Genomic DNA, 26019 nt, shown 5'->3' on the forward strand with positions numbered 1-26019 from the left:
TAACTCATCTTTTTTCCTCCATATATTCTCTCTGTGTACTTCTGTCTTTCCTCTCTTTCTCCTTTTTTTTTTTTTTTAGACTTGCAGTCGTGCCTGATTTGTGTGGCTCGCAGGGTACCAATAAAAGAAAGACCTATGCTTCCCACGCATGAGAGCTTCACCACGCGCCAGGATCTGCAAGGTATATGAACCACTCTCATAGCTAAGAGCTATAAACTAATATAGTGTAATCAAAACACATTTAAATTACAGGCACTCAGTGACAATTTTAGACTGCGAGTCTCCTACAGTTTGGTGTTTAATGATTATTATATCCTTGGTAGCTGAATCAGTTTTCTGCCTCTGTGGTCTGGGAGTAAAGTACCAGTCTGGAACAGAGACACAGACTGTTGTCTGTTTTTTACCTGATCTTTGATGTGGTCACACCATTTGTGTGTGGCATGCAAACACACAGGTACAACACACAGACACACCTGTAGTTGGACTTTCATAATTCTAGGTATTTGTCAAAATGTTCTTATTCAATACTGATGGCATTATTTTTCTCCTACGATTCTTTGGAAAACATTTTTTTTTTTTGCTATTACCTTTTCTTATTGATGTGAGGGGTAAATAAAGTAAAAAGCTGCTGTTATAAGTGTTTTACTGTTTTGTGTCCTCTGTAACTGCGTGTCAGTCCTTTTAAGGCATTACAGCCTCCATTTAAATTGTAATCTGGTGCGGCACAGCTCACACACTGCTACAAGTACCATGTGTGTATTGATGGATAAAGATAAAGATAAGCTGCTGTGGTGAAATAGAGAAGGTTCATTACCTAAATGCCAATTTTACAAAAATTTTAGCTTACTTATTTTTTGTTATCTTTTTACAGCCAAAACCTTTCCCTCAGTTTATTTCATTGCCTTACTAGAACAGAAGAAAATTCTAGTTAAGGAAACAAGTGGAGAAAATCTTCTGACAAGCTGCCCTACATAATTATGTTTGGGAGAGACATTAAATCAACTCATTTGGTGTGGGTTTGTGCATGAGTATAGAAATTTCTGTTTAGATCACTAAACAAAGCTTATCTAATAAGATCTATTGTGTTTAGGTAAGATAACATCTCTGGATACCAGTCTGTTGCGGGCATCCATGAAACCTGGGTGGGAGGATCTGGTGAGGCGCTGCATCCAGAGATTTCACCTACAGAACGATGGAGAGATGTCTTTTGCTAAGAGACACCAGCAGGAAGGTAATAATGAGGTGTACAAGCATGAGTAAATAATTATTATAAAATTATTTGTGTTTCCATCTACTGATGTATATACATGTGCATTCACAGTGCTCCGCCATGGTCAAGCATTTAGCCCCATCTATCGGTTCTCTCTCTCTGATGGAACGATCGTATCAGCCCACACCAAGAGCAAACTGGTGCGCTCAGCCGCCACCAATGAACCCCAGCTCTACATGTCCCTGCACATTCTACAGAGGTGTGTTTTTTTTTATACTTTTGTCATAAAGAGAGAGAAAAATCTTTCTAATAAAAAATGTCATAAATAATAATGTGTGTGTTTCCCTAACTTGTAGAGAGCAGACACTGTCTGGAATGGGCCAGGACATGGGTCCCGGTAATCAGGCAACAGCAATGGCTCCCAAACCAATGAACTCCTCCACTCCTTCCATGACTCCTCCAATCCCAGGCAGTTTGCCAGGTTTGGGACCTCAGGGCCAAGACACTACCATCAGCAGCAATAGCATGCCTTTTTCCCCTCCAGGCCCCAGAGAGCCAGCAGTCATAGGGGGCCATATACAGGGCTACCGTATTGGCTGTCCCCCACTTCACAATCACTCTGGGGGCATACAACCACCACAGCAGGGCCCAAACTGGAGGATGAATAGCCCCACTTGCGCCAGCCCCAGCCCAGCTGGTGGGCCCCATCCACCCCAACAGAACTCTGTGCTGTCGCCCAGGCACCGAGGTAGTCCTGGGGGTTCAGGCAGCCCTTGTGTAGCAGGTGGCCTTCAGTCACCCTCCTCGGTGGGGATGTGTGGTGGAATTGTAGGCAGTAATAGCACTAGTAATACCAGCTACACTAGCAGTTCTCTGTCAGCTCTGCAGGCCCTTAGCGAGTGCCATAGTGTAGGACACGGTCATGGGCCCCCTCATGCACATACACTGGGGTCTCCAGACCAAAAGACAGGCTCCCCAGCTGGGGTTACACCAGGGTCAGGGGTAAACACTCATCAGATGTCGAAAATTGGTGCAGGCTGTCTTACTACTGGTTGTACTGGAGACTCATTTGGCCCTGACACACCAGTGGGCCAGGGGCAAACTCAGGGCCAGACAGAGAGCAATCTAGCTGAGCCCAAGGAGGAGCAAGAAGGGCCCCCTGAAGGCCATGATGCTCACAACCATCCTCATGAAAACAAAGGCCACACCAAGTTATTGCAACTGTTAACTACCAATCCAGAGCCTCTGGAGATGGCCCTGTCCCCTGATGTAGGAGGTGAGGGCAAGATCCAGACTGGGACAGGAGTTCGATGTGCCCACACAGGAGTGAACACTCATGCCACATCCCTTAAAGAAAAACATAAGATCCTCCATCAACTACTTCAGAGCAGTACATCTCCTGTAGATCTGGCCAAGCTCACTGCAGAGGCCACAGGCAAAGAGTTGGCCCAAGACCAAACCCCAGGTGGTGCTAGTACAGTTTCTGGGGCAGAAATTGCATCTAAGCAGGATCCCATGAGCCCTAAGAAGAAGGACAATGCCTTGCTACGCTATCTACTGGATAAAGATGACACTGCACTGAAAGACAAGGTCTCTAACCTGGAGCCTCGAGAAATGAAGGTTGATGGGGCCAAAAATCCCCATGTCAAGGCAGCAAAACAAGACACTGGATACGATCGGGCTGAGCAGGTCAGTTTCAACATACTCTTAATTAAATGCACATTAACAAAACTATTAGAAAGCTTATGTGTTCCTTTTTTAAAAATTGCTTGTTTACTCCATTGTTTTCATCTTCAAAATCACGAAAGTACTAGAGCTACCCTAAAACAGATTTTGTAACCTTCTTTTTAGCCTATTGCAAAAACCCAAACTTTTTTTGCCCTGTACTGCTCCACTTGCCTTCCCTCTAGGTCTAAGCATTAATCTAGGTTAGATAGCAGATGTTGACTCCTCCAATTCCCATGCCTACACAGGACGTTACAGACAAACACACACATGGTCTGGCAGTGTAGAGGTCAGCATGCTGTATGACAGCATTTCTGGCATATATAAAGTCAAAGATTTACAGTCTTTTCGAATACTCTTCAGACATGCATGTTTTTATTCACATGTATAAACACATTGGGTTCTTTCACTGCTTATGTGGTGGCAGCATAAGTTAAGTGAAGCTGTCCACCAGCTTTAAACAAGTGTAACACTTGGAAGGAGGTATATGATTCTTCATTTGGGTACTTGGGTACATAGGTATAAGCAGAAGCATTGACTGGATAATTAAAGCTACTGTTACACTGACCAAAGAAGCAGAGTTGCGAGATGACCTTGATGACTACCGCGATGAGTGTGCTGCCTCTTAAACAGAATAAAAGTGATGAGCCATACTGTATATCCCCTCTGCTACCATAGAGAAAATGGGAGAGGTAAAAAGTTGTAACATGTATGTGTTTGTGTTGGGAATTTTATTTTCTTTAAGTGTGTTGCATAGAGTAAAATTTAATTGCATATTAAATAATTTTTTGCCCCTGTTGACAGTGCAAATGAAATTCTGAGTTTCACATCATGATTAAAGCACTCATATAGAAGATTTCAAAATCCAGTATATCAGTGCAATAAACTGAGTACTATCTGCAACAGCTGTTAGATCAGCATTCATATGGTTTTTGAAACATCTCGCTCTTATACGCATGTGCATATTGTCTGTATCATTTAGTGTCAGCCCCAAAAAAGATAAAATCTAACAAAAACTGCAGCGACTATTAAGGCCTGTAATGTTATGTAGCCTAAGCCTTGACTTAAAGCCATTATATGTCAGTCAGTTATTGGTCTACCGCTGCTTGGCCACTACTAGTGTACTAGTTAAAAAATCAACTAAACTTTTTCTCAACTAACCTCACCCACTGCTTTCTATTCTCTCTCTCTGCTTCTCTTCATGATTGCTTGAGGGCTAAATTATTGATGCTAAATGAGAAGTCAGAGCTTGAGTAGTGGTTTGGCTGATAGCTGAAGGAACTGTAGGCATGGTTCCTACTCCCATGGGCATGTAGGAGGCAAGACTATTTGTGAGATTATTTGTATGCATTTCTGCTTGCTGCCCCTTTTTTTTTTTTTTATTGTTACTGATATGTAGTTTAAACTGTAATAACGAGTCAGCCGAGTGAGAAAAAACATTAGTTTAACAGTGTCACACATACTAACATCTTTTCCTTGACCACGAGATACATTTTCAATCATGGTTTAGGATTATGAGACGCTACTGACTGCATCAGGATTAAGAAAATATTAATTATTGGAGTAATTATTCAACCAAAAGTTCCTAAGTATATGTTTATATAAATTCCAACAACTATTTTATTTTAATTTACTTTTTGGAAAAAAAAATGTATACCTACTGTATCAGACAATGCATCATTTTGTACAGTACTTGTCAGTGGTAGTGAGTGAATAATCATTTGAAAGAGAGGAAGTGTTTCATTACTTATCATAATATTGAAATAATTACCATTACTTGACTCACTTTGTTTCCCATATGCAGTCACTTCAGTTCAGGTCAGTATTTCTTTTATAAGAAGATACTAAAATAATTGCTTCATTAATTGAAGATTAACTTCCATTGGAAAATTAGAGCATGAATATGTGAACATTCTATGGATTACTATTGCCAACCCTACATGACACTACTTAGCCCAGGTATATCATGGAGAACAAATCATTTAATGCAAACTATTTAAAGTTATGTAATAACATTAATTTCAGTACAAATAGCAGACGCTATAATAAAGATTAATGTTGCGATGGTATTTTAAAATTTCTGTTTCAGATCCTTCAGATGAATAGATTTGTGAGTTGTTCTTGTTGAATTGTTTGTTATTTTTAGCTCACAAAAGGTTAACACAATCCCGGGGTGAAATTGCTTTTCTTTTTGGATTGTCCAGGATGGAGGAGAAAAAGGTGTAACAACAAACTGTATGTACTGGTAGGCATGCCCAAGGCTGTGGTCCTTGAACTCTATAGATGTACACACTGTTCTGTCAGACATTTCTGGCAGCCTTGTTATCTTTAATAGCATTTACAGAGATTTCCCAAGGCATACAGCACTGCCTGCATATTTCCTCAGGTGCTGCACTCTGGTGGACACTTACAGTCAGTGAAGCTTATTAATCTAAAGTTCCTTTGACCTGTCTAGAAAACATGTAAACTCAGTAATGTCAGTAAACTCGATGTAATATAATCATTCAATCTTTGGCATCAACCAAACTAATACTGCTCGCCCATAATACTTAGCAAAAACCAGCTTTAATAGCCACATGCTTTTTTTTTTACTCTTCAGCAAACTGTAGAAAATAAGATTTATAATAATGTTTAATCATGTGCTTAAATAATGTGGACGAGTAAAAAGCGGAGTAGTTGTAGTATTGTCTTTTAAAAAAACAGCTAATTTAGGAGTCGGATATTAGACTGATGAGCTGAGTCAAACAGGGCTGTGGCCTAGATTTGATAGAAAGTGGTTCATTTTATTCTGGGGTCACTGCTGTTTTATAAGGCAAGCTTGCTGTTCTCATCTGCCAGATAAAGACCCCTCATTACATGCTGTCAGTGAATGTGTTTGCCTATGACGTATATATTTGTGTTTAAGCATCTACATGGAAAGCCTGATTCCTAACTTTCTTGTTCTTACATATTTCACCTTTTCTCTCTCTGTCTTTTCCAGTCGTCAGAGCTGGAGGACATCCTGAATGACCTGCAGAATGCTCAACCGCAGCTCTTCTGCGGGTCGAGGCCCGTTTCGTTGCCCAGTCCCATGGACAAACAGAACATCATCGCTGACATCCTGCAGATGTCTGAGACCAATCCTGGCATGGCAGCACAGCCAAGAGGCATTGAGGCTATCATGGGTCCAACAAGTGAGTCCCATACTTAGCCAGAGAAGTGCTAACAAGAGTTTTCTTCTCACAGTTGACCACAATGTTAAATCTTTGCAGTGCTGAAAACACTCCCATCATAATTCATGATATTCTAAATACAGAATCCATGAAATTTTATTGACCATTAATATCTGTCTTCAGACTTAGGAGCAGTCCGACCAGGGCAGTCATGCAGGGTTCTGCCTGTGAGGAGTGTGTCTCTGGACATGAATGTACTCCCCCAGCAGCCCTCATTACAGTACCCCATAAGGGCCTCAAGTCCATACACAATTACGCCACAGCAACAGCAAACTGTAGGAAGTCACAGCATGATGACTAACCAGGCCAATATGGTCAACACAGGTAGGTGTGACAGAGACACTGTTGTAGTTAAGGTCCATAGTGTTAATGTCTGATTTTCCTGTGCTGCTACCATTGTTGTTCAGTGTGCCTTGATTTAAATCAGGCCATAAAGCAACAGACATTCAATGCCCTGGTCGTACCAACAAATAAAACAATGGACATTCTACTCAAAATGTCTTTAATTCATTTAGACAAGTTAGTGAGATAGGAATAGATGCCTTGCTATGTGGATAGCTAAGGGTGACTACTTGGCTGTTGCTGGGGAGTTGAGCAGCATGTTGCCTGTAATAGCAACATGTTAAGCTGTTAAGCTTGACAGAGATTTTTGGTTGTTCTGAGTTAGCATGCTGGTCATAGTCTTGTCTCCCTGTGTGTGTTTGTTCTTCTAGGACTGATGGCTGCAGGTGTTTCACGGCCAGCCATGCAGCAGCAGGAGGGCTGGGCTGGTTCAGCATCCAGCCCTGGGCAGCAAGGTGTCATGCAGGGGAGGACAGGGCCAAACAGTGCTCCAGTTAGGCCCAACAGCCAGCCAGTGCCCCGGCAGATGCTCCATTCACCATTAATGACTAATGGTAATAGCACAGTGTACTAGAGAAGCACATGTTACACAGTGCTTTAAATAAGATGAGACAGCATGACAATACACATAATATTTTAGATTGGCCCAACACAGAATGAATACAAAAATTAATGCAAAATGTTTTAGTGCATATTAATACAGGATGTAAGTACCAACAATCTATGAATTCATTTGAGTCAATACCAAGTATCATCAGTCCATCTAAAACGAAAGAAGAAAGTATGGAAAAACCTCCACGCAACTCATGTACCGCTGCTTGTTAAGGGCTGCCACCCTGTGGTTAGCCATAGTACAGCCCTGAACTTAATTTAGTGTCTACCCATACCTATTACTAAGTTATAGAAAAATGAGTATTTTTTAGCTTGTGTATTTGTTCATCTTAAGAGCCTAAATTGCTGAGTTGATTGTCTATTTTGCCTTAATATGTTTTATTTTTGTCCCTGTTTAGCTCAACCTGAAATGGATATTGCTGTAGGTGGACATAATTTCTCCCACCAACAGGCTCCACCTAACCAGACAGCCCCATGGCCTGACAGCATGTTACCCATCGACCAGACGGCGTTTGTGAGCCAGAACAGGTACGTTAATGTTCTTATCAAGCTGCCTTTTTGAGTGGCGTCATTTTAGTCTGATTGCTGATCTGTCAGTTTGCTGGAGCTTCTAGTGTTAGAGTCTACTAGCGCTCTGGTTTGGAGCTCAATAATTCTGACAGTCACGAGGAACAGTTACAACAAGAGTTTTATTTTTTCCCAGTAGAGAAGATGATTCGGGTGAAAGCCCTGGAAGCGCCACTTGGCCCCATATGAGTCAAACAAAGTAAAGTAGCTTGTCTGAAATGCCAGTTACTTGTAAAACAACTTATGTAAGCTTCCTCTTGAGCATTATAGTGACGTGAGGCTTTCAGCTTTAAAGCAAGAGAGTCAACTATTCCCAAAACGAACAAAACGTCAAAACAAGTCTCTCCGACACATTAGTCCTGCATCAGAACAAAAGGCAAATCAAGTCTTTTAGTGGCTGGGTTCGTGTGTTCCCAAAACCCAAAGCAGTCTTATACCAAAACAAAGGACCGATAACGTCTTCTAGCGGTTGTGACCGCGTATTCCAAAAAGCCAAACCAAATTGTCCAAAAGCTCGATTCTTGTCGTGCTGTGAAAGAGTCAGGCGAGGATTAACCACAATCTGGCAGCGAGCCTGTTGTCCTGGCGTGTTTAAGACCAGTGCTGAACGGGTGCAGTGAATCAACTGATTAGCTCGAGGTCCAGGTCAGGCCAAGATCAGCAGGGGGCAGTGTTGGACAGGCCGCTACCAGCAATCCTGACATCTAGTGGCTAAAGTTTTCCCTTTGAGAACGTTAAGTTTCTTCTCTGTCTCATTTTTGTCCAGGTCAGTGCACTCAGTACCCCAGGATGATTTGTGCAGTACAGAGGTTGGCTCTGCTGATGGACCTGCAGTAGACGAGGGAGCTCTGATGTCCCAGTTGTATACCGTACTAAAAGATTTTGAAGGTTTGGAAGAGATAGATCGAGCCCTCGGGATCCCTGCTCTGGTTGAACAGGTGAGAATAGTCCTTCCTAACCTACACTGCCAAAGAAATGTCTTTTGTTGGTTTTAAGTGACATTTCTTTCCTGTCTTTTGTGGCTTTACATTGTTTTTTATTAGCTTCTGCGCCTGCCTTTTTCAGAGTCAATCACTGGAGCCAGAACAGTTTCCACAGGACACCTCAATCTTGTTAGGCCAGAAGCTGCCTGTGTACACCCAGCAATTCAGTAACCTACCATCCCATATAGCACAAAGGGGTTACCCTGGTACCCTCATGCAAGAACCAGGCTTTCACTCCATGTCTGGTCAGATGGGTCCACGACCAGGTTATCCAATAAATAGAATGCAGGCACGGCCTGGACTTAGGCACACAGGGGTCATCCCCAATCAGCCCAATACACTACGACTGCAGCTCCAGCACCGGCTACAGTCACAACAGGTACATGTGCATTCAGTGTCCTAACACTCCTGGAGACCCTTAAACTCTGTTGTAACCACACTGGTTTATTAGTAGCTGTGACTGGACATAGAGATGAAGCAGTGTAATTATCCTTGACATTGATATTTTTGGCTGGCCTTCTGTGCACACAAAAAATAGTTGGCACATTTAGGCCATCCTCTGTCTTTGTGACATATATCAGAATAATATTCATTGTGTTGGAGTGAAATTGTGCCACTGAAAATATACTCCCCATTCATGGTATTATTTAATCTGTAATTGCATCGCATGTCTTGCTTAGGATACTTCTCATACTGATAGTTTTCTTGTTTTTATTATTGCACTATGTATGAGATGGAACTACTGCAGTAAAAAGTTTAGTAAAAAAGTATAATGAGCTCTTTTTCTGTCTTTCCAGAACCGTCAGCCCATGATGACTCAGATGAGTGGTGTGTCAAATGTGAACCTACCTCTTAGAACCAGTGCTCCAAACCAGGTAGGTCACGACTGCCATCACATAATGTGTCTGCACAGGCATGGTGCTATGACTGTGAGTAGTGATTAGTGTGCATGCACTAAATTTAAGTCTTCCATTTTCAGTGTTTGTTACAAATATAGAATGTAGATCTATATTTGATCATATTTTTTCTGTTTTTGTTCCTCTATCATACACGTCATTACCCTCTCACTTCAAGGGGACCATCAATGCTCAAATGTTGGCACAACGTCAACGGGAGCTGCTGAGTAATCATCTGAGACAGCGGCAGCAGCAGCAAGTCCAGCAGCAAAGGAGTATGGCCATGAGGGCCCCGGGCCTGAATCTGCCTACCAGCATGGCCACTGGAGGCATGAGTAACCCCCGGATACCCCAGACCAACCCCCAGCAGTTGCCTTACCCGCCCAGCTACGGTACCAGTACAGGCGTGGCATTGCCACCTCCTCCTACCAGCCCCTTCTCCTCCCCTCTCTCCCCTAGCCTGCCTTCTCTCCCAGCAAACCCACAGCTCCACCTGCATGCCAACTCCTCCCCTTCCTCTACCTCCTCCTGCTCTTCACAGATGATGATGGGAAACACAAACATGATGGGCGGACAGTATGGGGCCGTACTCAGCCCTCAAATGCAGCATAGTGCCTTTCAGTTTCCCAACTCAGGTACTGTTCCCACATCCAAGCCTACCAAGCACCAAACCTTGCAACCTCTGTGTATGTGTGCGTGCACATCTCTGTGATCATATGTTGATGCGACTCTAGTTGCACAGCATAATTTGCTTTTTGGTAGTGGCCATTATCTTATTTGAGCTGTTATGCACTAAAGACTGCATTAATGAGCTGCAATAAATGATCATACTGCATATTTTTACTCTTTACTTTCATAAAATGAGTATTTGTCAGCAACTGTGACCATCTACTGATTGTTTTATGCACATGCCAAATATGTCCTGCTATACACACTCTCTCCACCTGAGGGCATCAACAGCACAAACATCAGGGCAAAACTGAGGAAGCTCACTGTGACCAAGCAAAGTAATGATCAGACCTGTAACCCCAGGTAGTGTGGGTGTAAAATAGTATAATACTGATTTGTCTAATAATATGAACACATAAATACACTTAAAAATGATATAAATAAATTTTTATTAAAGCAAAATGTCTGAGTTAATGTTCCCCTACAAGACACAGCACAGCCTCAGATCCTCAGGCAGGGCTCTTCAGGCTGTTTCCAAGTCCTGTCTCAAGATTTTAGGAGACCAGGTTTTTGCAGTCAAGGCCCCTCAGATTTTCTACTACCAGTTAAAGCATATTATTTTAATTTAAAATCTTGTTTTGGGGTTTTTATGGCTATTATTGTTTCTGTTTATCTGTTTATTTCTTTCTCTTAAGTAATTTGAGTTTGTTTTATTATTTGTTAATATTTTGTTTTATTTTAACACATCTAATTTAGTACCTTGTTTTAGTTTATTGTGTTTTAGAATAAGAATTATTATTATTATTAAGTAGTGGTAGTAGTAGTAGTATTTTTGATGTATTCTTTACTTCTCTTTCCCTTCTCTCCTGAGCCATATCCTTCTTTCCTTACTTCTTTTATTTCCTTGCCTGTTTACTTCTTTCATGCATGTATTCAATTTGAACTGCATGTCAATAATCAGGAATGTAGTCTGCAGTGCACCATCTTCATTCACACCAAATGCCATGCTTGTTTATTCTCTGCAATCGCCTGTCAAGATATTTGTCTTTATGTGGCATGTTTTTTATTTTTATTTTAATGGAGTGCAAACTTTAACAACACTTCTTCACTCTGCACATTCATTTGTAGATGAGTTTCTGCAGGCCTACTGTGGCTGACCAGTTTTAATATGCTCACTGCAGGTATTAGCCAACAGGCAGATGGAGGCTTTGGAGGTCCCAGCACACCACAGAGTCCCCTGCTTTCTCCCCACATGGTCCACACACAGTCCCCGATGATACAGCAGGGCCAAGGAAACACTGCTTTTCAGGGCTCCCCTGACATGAATGGCTGGCCACAGGGCACCATGGGAGGCAACAGGTAAGGATGACTAGAACCTATTTGTCAATAAATGCTCAGCACATGAACAGGTGGACTAACTTCTTTGTTTCTAACTTCATTGTCAACATTTGCAATGCCCATAAATCCATTTAGAAATCATAGAAAGAAAAAACACACCCGTTAGTCATGTTCCTGAAATTTGCACATGGATGAGAACAGTAAAAGGAAATGCTAATTCATTTCAAAGACATTTACTGGTAAAATAGTTCCTAAAATGCAAACGTTAATAGGGGGAAACATGGCTTAATCAATAGCATAGACTCCAAAGTAACATTTTGCTTACCATTTACATCCCCAAAGGAGAAACACAATCAAACACAACATAAGGTTAAAAACTAAAATTGTTTGTAAACATTTTTCTGCTAATTTTTTTTAATTACTTTAGCTCATTTACATGCTTTTTTGTAACTATCAAACAAAGCAGTGTTCAGGTTCCAAGAGAATTCATTCCAAAATGGACTTTCCTTAGTGCTCATAAAGAAGTCTTTCTGCACAGTCTTGTACTTTTTTTTGTGTTTATCTTCTCCTTTCTCCCCAGTATGTTCTCACAGCAGCAGACATCACCACAGTTCACCCAGCAGAACAATGGCAACATGTACAACAACAGCAGCATCAGTCTCAACAGTGTCTCTATGCCCTCCAACATGGCAACCAGCAGCATGCGCAGCATAGGCCGCATGACTGGACAGATCAGTGTCACGTCCATGGCCTCACCCAGCTTGCCCTCCATGGGGCAAGAACAGGTAAATGCTATCAGACGAGTCCATAAATGTTCTAAAGGGGGTAAAAGTTAGGGCACATTTTAAGCTGGAAGAAACAAGTATTTACCAAAATTTAGAGAAGCGCATTTTTCACCTTGGCACGCTGTAATGTCCTGAGGGGGTCCCTTTACAGTAGTCCCTTTGTAGGAATGTAAGTCAAACACTTCAGAGCACAAGCCTTAGAGGTTAACAAAATGGACCCCTTACACTGTTATACAGTAATCAAGGGACCAAGAAAAACTAAAAGGTGCATCTTTCTTTCTCCCCAGTCCAGGCTGCTCATGCATGTGTTTGTCTTATCGTAAGATCCTAAGTGTTTGGGTACACTTATTGAAGAGCCGTGCTAGTGAATAATTTACTCAGTAGTTTACGTAACTCCTCTAGCCAGAGTTCTGGTGCTTGACTTGAACTTAGAGGACAGTGATGTAATTAGCAGCAGGCACTTTAGAGCCAGACCATTTAGACTATATAGACATGTACTGCATGATGTTCAAAGGCTGACCTAGCTGGCCTGTCTGGACTGTGGACTCATCAGCTAGTTCACTTACCATGGAAATCTTGTCTTCTCACGGCTCAGATCTGTCAACCCTGCACACTCTCTACACACATGCAAAGGAATAACAAAATTTGATTTGGAAAGCTGACAAAGGCTGACTTTGACTTGCACATGAAAAATTGACATCACTCTCACAAAATTCCAGGTAAACGGGCAAATACATTCACTTTGTCAGCACTCCCGTTCTGGTGATTATCGTTCATTTAATGTCAACCAAGTTAATCCTTCTGCCCTTGTCTCCCTGGTATTGTTGGCCTGGTATGAGGAATGTACTGTTGTTGTCCATGATGCTTTTAAGCCCAATAAAGGGGCATGAATATTTAACCACAGCACTGTTTGATTGTCTGCACTTCAGACTGTTGTAACATACTAATATATCTGTCACTTGATTTATTCACCTTCCGGGATTAAAGAAATATATTTGGCACTTAGATTATTTCAATTATTTACTGTTTGGCCATTAGTGCAGCCTTTTGTGATTTACAGACTTGTTTTAGGCCTGATGGTGTGTTCTAAGATGGTTTATAATTGTTTATAGTCATTTGCACAAGTGGCTGATTTACCCCAGACAAGTTCAAGTTCTGCAAGTTCAGGTTAACAAATCACCTGAACTGTTGAAATGTGTATTTATTAAATGCTACACAAGTTGTGACTTAAGTGTCATTTCTCTGCAGAAATACTGTTGACCCTAACGGAGTTCTTAGCCTGAACATCAGTGGTCAGCTGGTGCAAGGAGCATGTGGGCACCTTAAAAGTTGTTCAGAAATATAAACCAACCAACAGCCCCTTGAACCAGCCATGTCGTCCACCGATCCCATCTCCCCAGCTTAATTTTCCAGTGTCTCCCAGGTGGGCCTCTTCAGCAGGAAGCCCAGTACCAAACAGACACAGGAGTGTAAAGTGGACTGGGGAACCATCATGGATCAACATGCATAACCCTCCTGGAGAAGAGCCTTGTGATGAGCCCGTCTATCTGCCTGTCCATCTGTATTCACCATAGTGTGACTTACTGTAGGTATCCCACTCGGGGTCACTGACTTAAGGGGCAGAATTAGGTGGGATCCCTTGTTCTGATGAATGTATTCTTCTCAGTGGACAGCAGCCATTTACAATCTCATCTCAAAAAATGATGTACACTGATTCTTTTTTCTTTCATGTCGTACTTTTCTCACACATTTGTGACATTGTTTCTTTATTCCAAAATGGCAGCAGACTCCAGGTTATGTTCAGAATATTAGATGGAGTGAAAACACTTAGGCAGTTTTGATTTGTTTTGTTCTTTATTTTATTCTTATTAGTAGTTTAGATTTTTAAACATGCGGTTAAAATAAACTGCAGAAGAATGTTTTGAGTGAAATGATTTGTATGATCAGACTAATTTAGTCAAGAGTTTTATATAGTGTATTTAATTAAGTTTTATTTTTCTGTATAGATTCTTAGATGATTCTTTATCTTAGTAGCAACAAGAAAAACGATTTCTAAAAGTGTGGAAGAGACACTATTTTATTTTTACAGTAATGGTTGAGTTCTTTGTGAGAAGATTCTTCTGTCACCTTGAAAAGTGATTTTTACCTTGGTTTCAGAAGAATCAAATATTGTTTAAAAATGAATTACAGAGATTGTACATATGAATAACACATTTTATTTCCTATTTATTTTATTTCTTATTTGGGTCTCATCACCTGGTCAAAACTGGCTCTGGAAGCAGAGCAGGTTTTCATTTTTGTTTGTTTGTTTGTTTGTTTGTTTTAGGGAAGTGGAGTAGGAACTTTTGATTTCTGATGTTCTGGTAGGATGCAGATGGAGTGGGGTGAGAGATCAGGAGGAGTGGAAAAGGGGTTGTGCTGTGTATACACTGTACAGATTATCGCTTGCTTCTCTGCCTTTAGCATAGACACACACACACACACACACACACACACACACACACACACACACACACACACAAACAGGACAAATTCAACAGAGCCATACAATAAATCAAAATAACAAGTGTGCTTTCTATGTTGTCTGGAGTGAAAAATGCTTCATACAAGCTGCTAGTTGCAAAATGCTCTGCTGTGATGTAAACAAGCAATAACAATTACTTGAGAATCTTTTGAGGATTTTGTTTTGTTTTGTTTTGTTTTTTGTAAGTTTTGTACAGTTTTTCCCAGATAAACATGGGACACGTTTTGCTCAGTGTTTGGATGCAGTGTTAAACACAGTTTTCTATTGCAGTTTGTATCGTAAAGTCTACGTCCAAACACAGCGTTCCTAATAGATTATGCAGCAGTGGCTGAGGTAGGGTGAGGGAGGTATTTTGTGAGCGCTCTGTTGACACACACCCTCTGCCTCCAGCCACACTTCTATAGCAGAGGTCAGAATTAAGCCTGCACGGTTCATGAGACCTCCTCTGACATACACTTAGCCATATTTTATGACCTCAGGCAGTTAGCTCAACTATAAAGTGTTCAGTAATGACATGCTATTCTTGTGCCCTACATTGGGTTTGGGTTGAACTTCACAAGATCTAAAGCAAGTCATCTTCTCTAACCTCAAAGGTAGATTTTCCTAAAAAAAATAACAAAAAAAATAACTTTTTATATCACTGACTTTAACCCAGGACAAACTTGGAGCAAGCCAAATAATCCTCAGCTTTCAATTGGATTTCTGAATTCATCCAGGTTATGTTTCCATACTAAGATGACCTGTTGGTTAGCATGTTTTGAGTCCCATAGAAAACATGAAATATCTGATGATGTCACTTAACAGGGTCTAATGCAAATTTTGCAGCATGAAACGGGAGAAGAATCTGAATGTATTGTGATCTAAGACCTTAAGATGTGAATTTTATTGACATTTTGACATGGTGTGCAGTTACAGTACATTGTGTATTTTTCAGCATATGTGTAGGAAGTCGCCCATTGATACTTCTTTTATATATGTTAAAAAAAAGTTCTCTATGAAATTTGAAGCTGTAGCAACTCAGTTTGGGACAAAAGAAGTCTGCATTAATGTTTTGTCAATGTCGATGTCCTGCAGGTGTGCTGTACAGGCAATCAGACTTTTTGATAAATGCTGTTTTGATTGTAAAATGCAGCCATCTAAAAGAAGGCTTTTGGGGCCACATTAATTCACAGCCCTCTGCAAATTTCCAAAGACTGTCAAAACTTTGAAAACACTTAAAGCCATTTGGTAGCACTGCATTTTTAGCATTTATAATGACAGCTACTGATATTGCCCCTTACACATATCCAGGATCTGGATCCACTAAACTAAAATATTTTTTTTCTCTCTCTCTTTAACTTATGGTTTTGGAAAAAAAAAAGTGCTTTTGTATTGTCTGCAAATTTCTTAGAGCTAAGATCCAGCGTGGAAATAGTAAAAAAACAAAACAAAAAAAAAAAAAAACCTGGCATAAAGCCTTAGATTTGGTTAGTTCTCCTTCTTGGACATTACACAGCTGTGTGTATAAATTTGAATAATGATTTGTGTACAGTAGTGAATGGGTGTGTCATCGTTCAGCTCAGTAACTGGAGACTGTCTCACAGCTCAACTCTCCCTCATCATCACTGCTCCTTGTTCTGTGTTGTTTCCCAGACTGTTACTTATTTTCTCCCACGGTGTTTGTATGAGCAGGATCACCGCTACTTGACATGGAAGCAATATGTAAGATAATGTATGACGGTTTCTCTGACAGAGGAAAGCTTATTGTGGAGTTCTCTCCAGATATTTACTGCTCCTGCTTTTGTTCACAGGAAATCACGGTGTGTAGGCAACATCCGCATTCACCTTTGTACCGCTAGTCTGTTTGAGCGTTTTATGCAAAGTTAGATATACAAGACATGTTAAAACCACAGTTATGCAAGTTGTGAACTAATATGGCTTTGCTGATGCTACTTGCCATGTAAATAAAGAATTCTGTTATTGCAGTATTTAATGCGGTCACTTTTATTTCGTGTGGCTGAGGGGGAAGAGAGCAGGTGGTCTGAGCTCAGAAAAGTACTTCAAATCCCAGTTTGCCTTTTGTTTTGTAAATAAAATGCACAGAAACAATAAGATTTAGCTTCGTGCAATGACGAGAAAACACAGGCCTAACATTTGTTAAACTGAAAATTTCAAGAACAGATTATTCGCAAACTGCGATTTTGAAGTAAATATTTATTTAAAGATCGTTACAGCATAATATTTTATTAAGAACTGATTAGCCTCCTTTGTGTTTGAAAATAAAAGTCTTAAATATATGAATTGGAGTGTAGGCCTGTGCGTTTTAATTAATTCGATGTTTACCAGATTAAAAAATATCAGAATTATCCCGTAGATTAAGACAGTTCACCATGGCCGTTCATAATTATTTATACTAACAGCCTACAAAAACTCTACTATGAAATAAATACACAAAATAACACAAGCAACAATAAAATAAAATGACAAGCACCTAATCGGCTGAAATGTGCCAACGGAACTTTAGCTTTTACTCGTTTTATTAAACTTGGAGTTAAGAAAACAAATAGCCAGTAAACGCCTGCTGCGACCATGGATTCAAAATCACCACATCCAGGTCATAACAACAAATATCTTTTCTACACAGGGGGCCCCTCAGATAAAATCTTATCAAGTGTGTGTTTTGGGGTTTGGGGGGGCTCTTCATATGGAAATGTTTGGGGGACCTCTCTCAGTCCGGCTCATTGTAGCAGAGCGGTGGGCTGTCGCAGAGAAAATGTATTCCTCTGGGGCATTGAGATGCATGAGTTTGACTTGATTACTGGCCAATAGGAAGAAGGTTCAGCAGATCTAACTGTATGTTGGAGTGTAGGTGCCCACAGAACAAGACACAAACAGACACACACTCAGGAGTTTAGAGTTGCTGCAGAGTATATTGAGTATATTGAGTATACTGAGTATAGTGAGTATACTGAGTATACTGAGTATACTGAGTATATTATCTGCTAGATTTGTATGCAGTTTAATTCCAGCAGGTTTTGAACCCTGACGCGTGTGGGCATGAAGACTCCACTGTGACCTGCTCTCTGTAAAAGGTAAGTTGCTTTTCCACCTAATGAAAACTCACTGCAGTTGGTCTCTGTTGCATATTTATATTGAGAATTAGATCAAATTATTGACTCATTCCTTTATGATGTTTAAGCTGATGCTTTAAAATAACAAAGAACAGCTGTTATTAGAAAATGACATTATTCAGAAACTACAACATGTCTTTCTGCTTCAAAGTGCCGCACTCGTTTTATTCTTGTCACATTTTTTTTTTTTTTTTTTTTTTCTTGGTAACATATTTTTTTGTATTTAGGCGTCACGTTTCTCAAAGACTTCCTCTTCTTTTATGGAATGACTTCGCGGTGACTGTAAAGTCCATAAAAAGCTTCATTAATGTTGACCTCAGCTCTGGCAGGCTGTTCTTTAATTAGTGTCATGACCCTGGTTTGTCTGTCTATTTACTGGCTGATTGGTAAACGCTTCCTAAAAACACGCTGCACGTTGCAGCCAGTCATTTAGAGCCACTGATGGACATCTGAGCTGCGTCTGGTCCGTGTCCTCTCAGCTGGAAATATCGCAAACTCGGCTGTTCACAGCGGATTGTTGTCATTATGCAATAGTTTCATGTCTGAATCTGCAGTATAGGCCTGTTTACATTTGTGCCTTGGTCTTTATGTTTAAAAGGGACAATATTCTTATTTTTACTGAGGATACAGGTTAAGTTTTGTATCTTAAATATTGTAACAATCCGTCAAAACCTGGTTTGGAACTACAGACTATGGTCCAGTATATTAGTATTAAAAGACCTTTTCTTTTTGGGATTTGTTATTTCTGAATGTATGTTGGAGGTTGACAGTGTCTTCGTTCTGTTTGATAGACAGGAAACATCAGATGTGGCTTCTCGAATGAAAATAATTAGTATTCAGGTGTGTTCAGCTTCGTTTGATGTCATGTTTCTTATTTTAGTTTTCTTGAATTAAACTTTAATAACTCGACCCACTTCCTCTCCCACCTCTCCCTCTCCCTCTCCCACACCCACTGAAGAAAACACCAGTGTCTCTCTGAAGCTTTGTTTTACCTCCGCGCTGTCATGTCGGTGTCCCTGTCCACCATCCCTGTAGTGCTGAAAGACAAGAGCTATCAAGCCGGCATGCTGAAGGGGAGTCCCGCCCGGGGCTTCTACCCTGCCCCTCTCCCCGGCCCCCATCACTACATGGACTTCTTCCCGCGGACTCACAACCTCCTACATCCTCTCAAGTCCCTCGGTCGTCTTGTGTCGGACACTGAAGCCTCCCTGCCCCTGAGCCTTCACGGAGCCCCTCCATTCCTCGGCCAGGGCGGCCAACACACATCGGTTCTGCACGAGCACATGTTGAACGTATCCGGTATCCCCTATCTGAGCCAGATGTTGCCCGGTCACCCTCTGTACTCCAAACCGGAGGAGCTGGCTGCTGTGGTGACCGAGCACGCCGCCGGTCCGCTGTCTTCAGACTTCAGCAGCCCGTCCAGTGAGAGGTCTGCGTCTGCCTCTTCCTCCGCCACGTCCTCCCCACCCAAGGAGAGTCTGTTTCGTCTCCGGGGCGCAGAGCTGTCGCCAGAAAAATCACGCACGTCCTACAATTTCAGCGAGGACGACTTGTTCACGGTGCTGTACGGTTACTCCGGCAGCCAGGAGCGCAGCGTGGGCCACGCGATCTCAGGAGTGGCCCTGCCCGAGAACTCAGGTGAGACCCATAGTGTGATGTTCACTTTCATCTTCAAATAGATTATTAGGTTTCGTCTCCAGCAATGTGACCTATGACTTTGATCACTGAATATTTGCTTCATTAGTCGCTGGAAATGTTCTTTATTAGTTTGATTCCTCTAATTTGAGTTTGTCGTTTCCAGTTTCTGACACTCACATTCTCCCACTGGACAAAGAAACACTTGAACTGCCAGAGGGTGAGTCTTCTTTAATCACTGGCTGTGGGTTTGATTGCGATGCTGAAGCCTGACAGCGTTTAAAACTGTGTGTTTCAGGGTTAACCATCCTCCAGGCGTCCTGGGGAAACGTCTCACACTGTGGAGTTTTCACAGAAAAGGCTCACATCCCTAAAGGGACACGTTTCGGTCCTTTCCAAGGAAAACTGGTCAACACCAGCGAGATTAAAACATATGACGACAACACCTTGATGTGGGAGGTAATGTATCCAAATCATTCCACACTGTCTGATCATATTTAGTGTGATTTGTTTTTTCATCACGCTCTCCTTTCTCCCCCAGGTGTTTGAAAATGGCCGGCTGAGTCATTTTGTGGATGGCAGAGGAGGATCAGGAAACTGGATGTCTTTGGTGAAGTGCGCTCGTTTTCCTGAAGAGCAGAACCTGATCGCTGTACAGGTCCAGGGCCAGATCTTCTACGAGGCCTGCAAAGAGATCAGGCAAGGCCAGGAGCTGCTGGTGTGGTATGGAGACTGCTACATGCAGTTCCTCGGCATCCCACTTACCCTGAAAGACCCGAGAGAAGAAAACAACATGCTTCCTCCTACTGAAGGTCCGCGATTCAGTTTGTCTTATCCCTCTGTGGCTTTAATCAGCTTTTTCCTTGGTTTATTATCCAACCTTACTCTTTTCTCTATTAACCCAGATGTTGGCGAAGGGTTCAAGTGTGACAGATGTGGGAAAGTGTTTGCATACAAATACTACAGAGACAAACATCTGAAGTACACACGCTGTGTGGACCAGGGCGACAGAAAGTTCCCCTGTCATCTCTGCAACAGATCTTTTGAGAAAAGAGACAGATTAAGGATCCACATCCTACATGTCCATGAGAAGCACAGGCCCCATAAGGTAGGTTATGTCTTTTTCAGACTGTAGGATAACCATGCTGTATTTTTATAACACCATGGTATAAAAGAGCGCAGGCGAACGTGTGCGTGGTGCTGAAGGAACAGCTCCCCGCAGCGTCGAGACAGACGCTTCAGATTTTTATTAGGCCTCGTTAAAAGGCAAATTACTGTAAAACCTCCAGTGGTGGTAACTATACAGCCTAAGACTAAAACTGGTTCTAAAAATATTTCACCATACAGGCCCAAATGTTAACTACATAATACTGGTAACTACATAAGTCTTTAAACGCATCAGCAAAAATCTGAAGTTTTTTACCTTTAGGTTCATTTATTTCCCAAAATATCAGAGATTTAAATGACACAACTGATTATATTATATTATATTTAATATTTTATTAAACTAATGTCTTCTGTCTGTGTATTTGTCTGACCTCCAGTGCTCAGTGTGTGGAAAGAGCTTCTCTCAGTCGTCCAGTCTCAACAAACACATGCGTGTGCACTCTGGAGAGAGACCATACAAGTGCGTCTACTGCAATAAGGTAAGAAGCCTTTTTTTTTTTTTTTTTTTTTCAAAATAATGTTATGCACTTCCTGTTCCAAAATTACGGATTAGTTCCGTTTATACAGTGATCAGTGTTAGAGCACAGTTACAACAAGGCGAGTTATGTGGTGAGTGACCTTCCTTTTAAACAGGAATGCCTTCAGTAAAATCTGAATTTATGTTCATAAGTAAATTAGTCAATTGTTAAACTAGATAGTGAAATGTGAAATGATTACATTGTTAAATATTTTTACACACAGAGTCATATATCACACAAGAAATCCTAAAACCACACAAATACAAGGAGGTTTCATTTAGGAAATAAATACAGATAACTTTCCAAAAATAAAAGGTCTTCCTGTCTACACCTGAGACCGTCCTGTACTCAAATGTTTTGAGATTTTCATGATTTTAGTTCCCCTTCTGCTTCTGTAAATAGGATACTAAAGAACCTGCAGACCTTCTGCCCGTTTCTTCTTCTGCATATCTTTTAAACCCGCAGGATTTTGGATCCTTTTACTGCGTCCTCGTTTCATGGTGCATTTGGCACGAGTCCCTCATTGTTGTTTCTCTCTGTGGGCACGCTCCGCAGAGACACTTACATGCTAATTATCGCCAGATGTACACCCACCTTTTTGTTTGCCGAGATTATACTTTTTATTTACGGCCCTGCAAATGAGCTGAAGTTTTTTTGTTCGTTGTTCTCGATATCCTCCCCTTTTTATGCACTGGGTGAAGGTTTTGTTTCACCCAATTCCCATACATACTCCTAACCAGATGTGCAGTCACCTTATGAGGGCAAAGCTTTAAATCGTGGCGTTGATAAAACAAAATGAATAAATAAAAACCATGCAAAGGAACGATAGAACAAAACTTACAAAGTGGCATTTATCATTAACATTATTAGAACCAAAACTGATGTTACGCTCCAGTTTACCCTTTAAAAACCTGTATCCCGCTGTCATTAACACTGCAGATACTGTGTATTTAACAAATGAATGTATAACTACATAACAACAATATTCTCACTAATTGTTTTAAACTGTTCTCTTACAGGCCTTTACTGCCTCCAGTATTCTGCGCACACACATCCGCCAGCACTCCGGGGAGCGGCCCTTCAAGTGCAAACACTGCGGGAAGGCCTTCGCCTCCCATGCGGCTCACGACAGCCACGTCCGGCGGACCCACGCCAGAGACAAGTCATACCCCTGCGACCTTTGCGGAGCTTCTTTTCCAGAGGAGCAGGAACTTAAATACCACATTAAAACTCACAAAAGTAAGACTTTGTTTTAACAGGCCTACCCCCTGAATTACGCATCAAAGACAGACCTGTTTTTCTTTTTTTTTTTTACCTTTTATGTTATGGCTAGAATAGGTATATGATAAGAAACCTACTCAAAATAATTTAAATACCTTTTAGACTGCAGGCTAATATCCAATTCTAAGGAAAACTCCGCGACAAATGCAGTACCTGTGTTACTGCCGTGGGATTATAAATAAATGGCCTTTAAAAATGCAGTTGGTTTCTGGATATGTTGATATTTTCTTCGTCTAGGCTTTAATTTACAAAACTATAGCCTGACAAGGAAACTCTTGCATTATTTTCGCTATGAGTCGGGTTATTTATTGCGTTATTTCCTCTGTGTGCAGAAAGACAAATCTTGGACAGCACAGTTCCGTCTTCTCCAGGGAGTGGATTACAGGAGGACCCCGTATTTCCAGGGAAGGACCATCCAAAAATACAGAAAAACGCGGGACAAAACTTTCCTTACACCGGGTTAACAATGTTGAATCAGGAATATCGGCCCTGGAACTAGTTTATATGAGCTAAACTATAGGCTACTCACTAAATCCTGGTAAAGACAAAGGCTATTCTAATTCTAAGATTTTAGGCCAAACTAAACGCAAGAACACTGGAGGCACCATAAGTTAAATAAATAAGGTAGGATCATTTAGTTTTCCTTTATGTAGCTCTAAATAGCCTTCTCCTTAAGAAAAACTCTTCTTCTGTAATAAGCTTTAAATGGGCTCATTTGCCTATAATTTAAATTATTGGAATATTTCTAAATGTATTTATGTCTTATATATGTTATGTGTTGTTTTGTGGCTTAAAGCTTTAGCTCTGCAATGTTTTTCTGAACCCAATATGATTACATGACAATAAATTATTATTATTATATTTTATTATTACTATTATAATTATTATTAAGTCTATTATTTTTATGTTTTCTGTCGGTCAACGCTTTAAAAGCAAAGCTATATTTGAGCCTGTTTGTGCAGAAAATAAATGCTACCCTCCCGTAATTTATGACGGAGCCTACAAAGTGTTTTTGTTGTTGTTGTTTTGTTGTATTTTAAGGCTGCGGGAGCAACTGGAAATGTGCTCATTTGTTCCCTGCTACTGCTCCTTTTTTCAGGAATAACAAATAAAAATAAATAAGAGCATGGAAACGAAATTGCTGCTTTTGGTTTATGCTCGAGCTTGACAGGTTCTCCGTTCAAATCATTGATGCAAACGAAATAACTGGTTATAAAACAGTTTATACAGCACACACAGTTCCTTGGGTTTGGGCTATATGGGTGCATTTGTATTAATATCATTTTTTTGTTTATTATGTTTTTGAATATAAAAAATATAGATAGATAGACAAAAACTAAAAAAGTTTTTTGCAAAACATATGAAAACTAGCAACATTTAATGGGATATTAAATTAACAAAATACGACACTGAAAATAACTAAAATAGACAATTATTTGGTTTGGTCTCCTCCAAGAATGATGTACCAATGTCTAAGGATCCAGTTACAAAGTGTGAATGTTTTGATGGCGCTTGTTATTTTTCATCATCAGTCAGTGACTGTGCATGTGTGTGTTGTTTTTTAGACGTGATGAAGCAGAGGCTGCATGCTCACAGTTAAAATGAACAAACCCCACTGGACCAAATGAATGACAATAGAGTGCAACAGTAAGGTGGTCTATTGCTCCACACACAAAGGAGCTCGTCATGACTGACATCTGCCCTCACACTGTCACCAACTGCCCCACATGTGTTCTCCTGAGATCAGATAGACAGATAGATAGGTAGGTAGGTAGATAGATAGATAGATAGATAGATAGATAGATAGATAGATAGATAGATAGATAGACAGATAGACAGATAGATAGACAGATAGATAGATAGATAGATAGATAGATAGATAGATAGATAGATAGATAGATAGATAGATAGATAGACAGATAGATAGATAGATAGATAGATAGATAGATAGATAGATAGACAGATAGATAGACAGATAGATAGACAGATAGATAGATAGATAGATAGATAGATAGATAGATAGATAGATAGATAGATAGACAGACTGATGATATTATGTATCAACATTATGAGAGCTGACAAATGATACAGTGTCCAGTGTATGTCTTGATGTTTTGTTATGTTACCTTTAACCTCTAGGTCACCATGATTCACAATGACAGCATAAAACACTTACAACTGTGTTTAGCAAATGCAACAAACCCAGAGTGAAACAAATGGAAAAGAGAAATAAAGTTTAAAAAAATCACAGATATTGTCCACAGAATATAAAAGGTTTTTTTGCCTACACAGTGCAGCCCTGATGTCGTCTTGTTTTGCCGTTATATTAGAGAGATTTTACTTTTTCTTTTCTGTACATCTTCCGTCTGCACGGAGAAAAGCACTAAAGTCAGTATCACTATATTTTCTATAATGGATGTAGAGCAGCATCTGGGGTCAGGGGTCACCATCTCACTGAATGTTTAACATCTCTTTCCCTTCAAATAGCCAAAATATAGATTCTTAAACAAGTATAGATCAACATTTACTGGACTTGCCCCTCCCATTTATACAACCCCCGAGCCTCCATGAAGGGACCTGCTGTGAAAGGAGAGGATACTCCCTTTTGTGGCCTTACAGGAGCAGAGCGGTTGAGGAGACAAAAAAGACAAAAGACAAAGAGAAAAGCAGGAGAAAAAGGAGAATGAGCTGCCAGAGCTGAAATACTGAGATTGTTAGCGAGCTGTGCTAAAAGACTGGTTTTACTAGCACCTCTCTGATTGGCTGATTTAGGACTTGAGGCTTGGGCATGGAAGAATTTTTATATCGGTCGTTTATACAGATTGATTTCACACTTAACCTCCTGGCAAGTTAACAGGGCCTCATGTGGGCTATCCATCAGATTAATATCTATATTAATGTGATATTAATGATAGGAGCAGTGGAGTTTTATAGGTAACATTTGCTGAAGTTAATTCCCTCTGAGACCCATAAGTCTTTTCAAAACAATGGATGATGCTTTATAACACTCAATTCCATCTGATAAATGTGGCTACGACTTATTTCAATGTTCTAATTAATTTATAATGTATATTGATATTAAGAAGAGATTGCTGTTGCTGAGATATTCTAACATTTTAGGCCACAAGTGAACTTCATGCTTGTAAAATTCAACAACATAAATAAACATTCTTCTCTCTCCTCTCCTCTCCTCTCCTCTCCTCTCCTCTCCTCTCCTCTCCTCTCCTCTCCTCCCCTCCCCTCCCCTCCCCTCCCCTCCCCTCCCCTCTCCTCTCCTCTCCTCTCCTCTCCTCTCCTCCCCTCCCCTCCCCTCCCCTCCCCTCCCCTCCCCTCCCCTCTTCTCTCCTCTCCTCTCTTCTCTTCTGTCTCCTAAGGTAGAGGAGCTGAGCGGTCAAATACTCTGATGTAATATCTTCTATTGATTGCCTAATAGCTGTCAGTGTGC

The 26019-nt window shown here is 40.7% G+C and overlaps 2 protein-coding genes across 7 annotated transcripts in view; both read left to right on the forward strand.

The window, feature by feature from the left end:
• The window catches only part of ncoa2 (nuclear receptor coactivator 2), a 52049-nt gene extending 35219 nt beyond the window's left edge, over positions 1 to 16830 (forward strand). For 3 of the 6 annotated variants that reach the window (XM_026292082.1, XM_026292083.1, XM_026292086.1), the window contains 15 exons: positions 80 to 181; positions 1091 to 1231; positions 1322 to 1469; positions 1567 to 2899; positions 5916 to 6108; positions 6271 to 6471; positions 6861 to 7043; positions 7500 to 7629; positions 8435 to 8606; positions 8734 to 9030; positions 9449 to 9526; positions 9726 to 10182; positions 11398 to 11575; positions 12135 to 12339; positions 13588 to 16830. In XM_026292082.1, coding sequence (XP_026147867.1) covers positions 80 to 181; positions 1091 to 1231; positions 1322 to 1469; positions 1567 to 2899; positions 5916 to 6108; positions 6271 to 6471; positions 6861 to 7043; positions 7500 to 7629; positions 8435 to 8606; positions 8734 to 9030; positions 9449 to 9526; positions 9726 to 10182; positions 11398 to 11575; positions 12135 to 12339; positions 13588 to 13599 — 3830 coding nt within the window. In that variant the 3' untranslated portion in view covers positions 13600 to 16830. The remainder of the gene's footprint in view (positions 1 to 79; positions 182 to 1090; positions 1232 to 1321; positions 1470 to 1566; positions 2900 to 5915; positions 6109 to 6270; positions 6472 to 6860; positions 7044 to 7499; positions 7630 to 8434; positions 8607 to 8733; positions 9031 to 9448; positions 9527 to 9725; positions 10183 to 11397; positions 11576 to 12134; positions 12340 to 13587) is intronic. The other 3 variants (XM_026292085.1, XM_026292087.1, XM_026292084.1) reach the window with 2 other exon arrangements.
• A 2147-nt stretch (positions 16831 to 18977) lies between these two features.
• Positions 18978 to 23073, forward strand: prdm14 (PR domain containing 14). Its single transcript, XM_026292606.1, has 8 exons — positions 18978 to 19611; positions 19775 to 19828; positions 19907 to 20067; positions 20150 to 20420; positions 20514 to 20716; positions 21153 to 21254; positions 22313 to 22532; positions 22907 to 23073. Exons 1-8 carry the CDS (start codon positions 18978 to 18980, stop codon positions 23071 to 23073), a joined length of 1812 nt encoding a protein of 603 aa, XP_026148391.1.
• Positions 23074 to 26019: the final 2946 nt, after the last annotated feature.

This window comes from Mastacembelus armatus, chromosome 20, assembly GCF_900324485.2.
Source record: "Mastacembelus armatus chromosome 20, fMasArm1.2, whole genome shotgun sequence".
In the NCBI taxonomy this organism is placed as follows: Eukaryota; Metazoa; Chordata; class Actinopteri; order Synbranchiformes; family Mastacembelidae; genus Mastacembelus; species Mastacembelus armatus.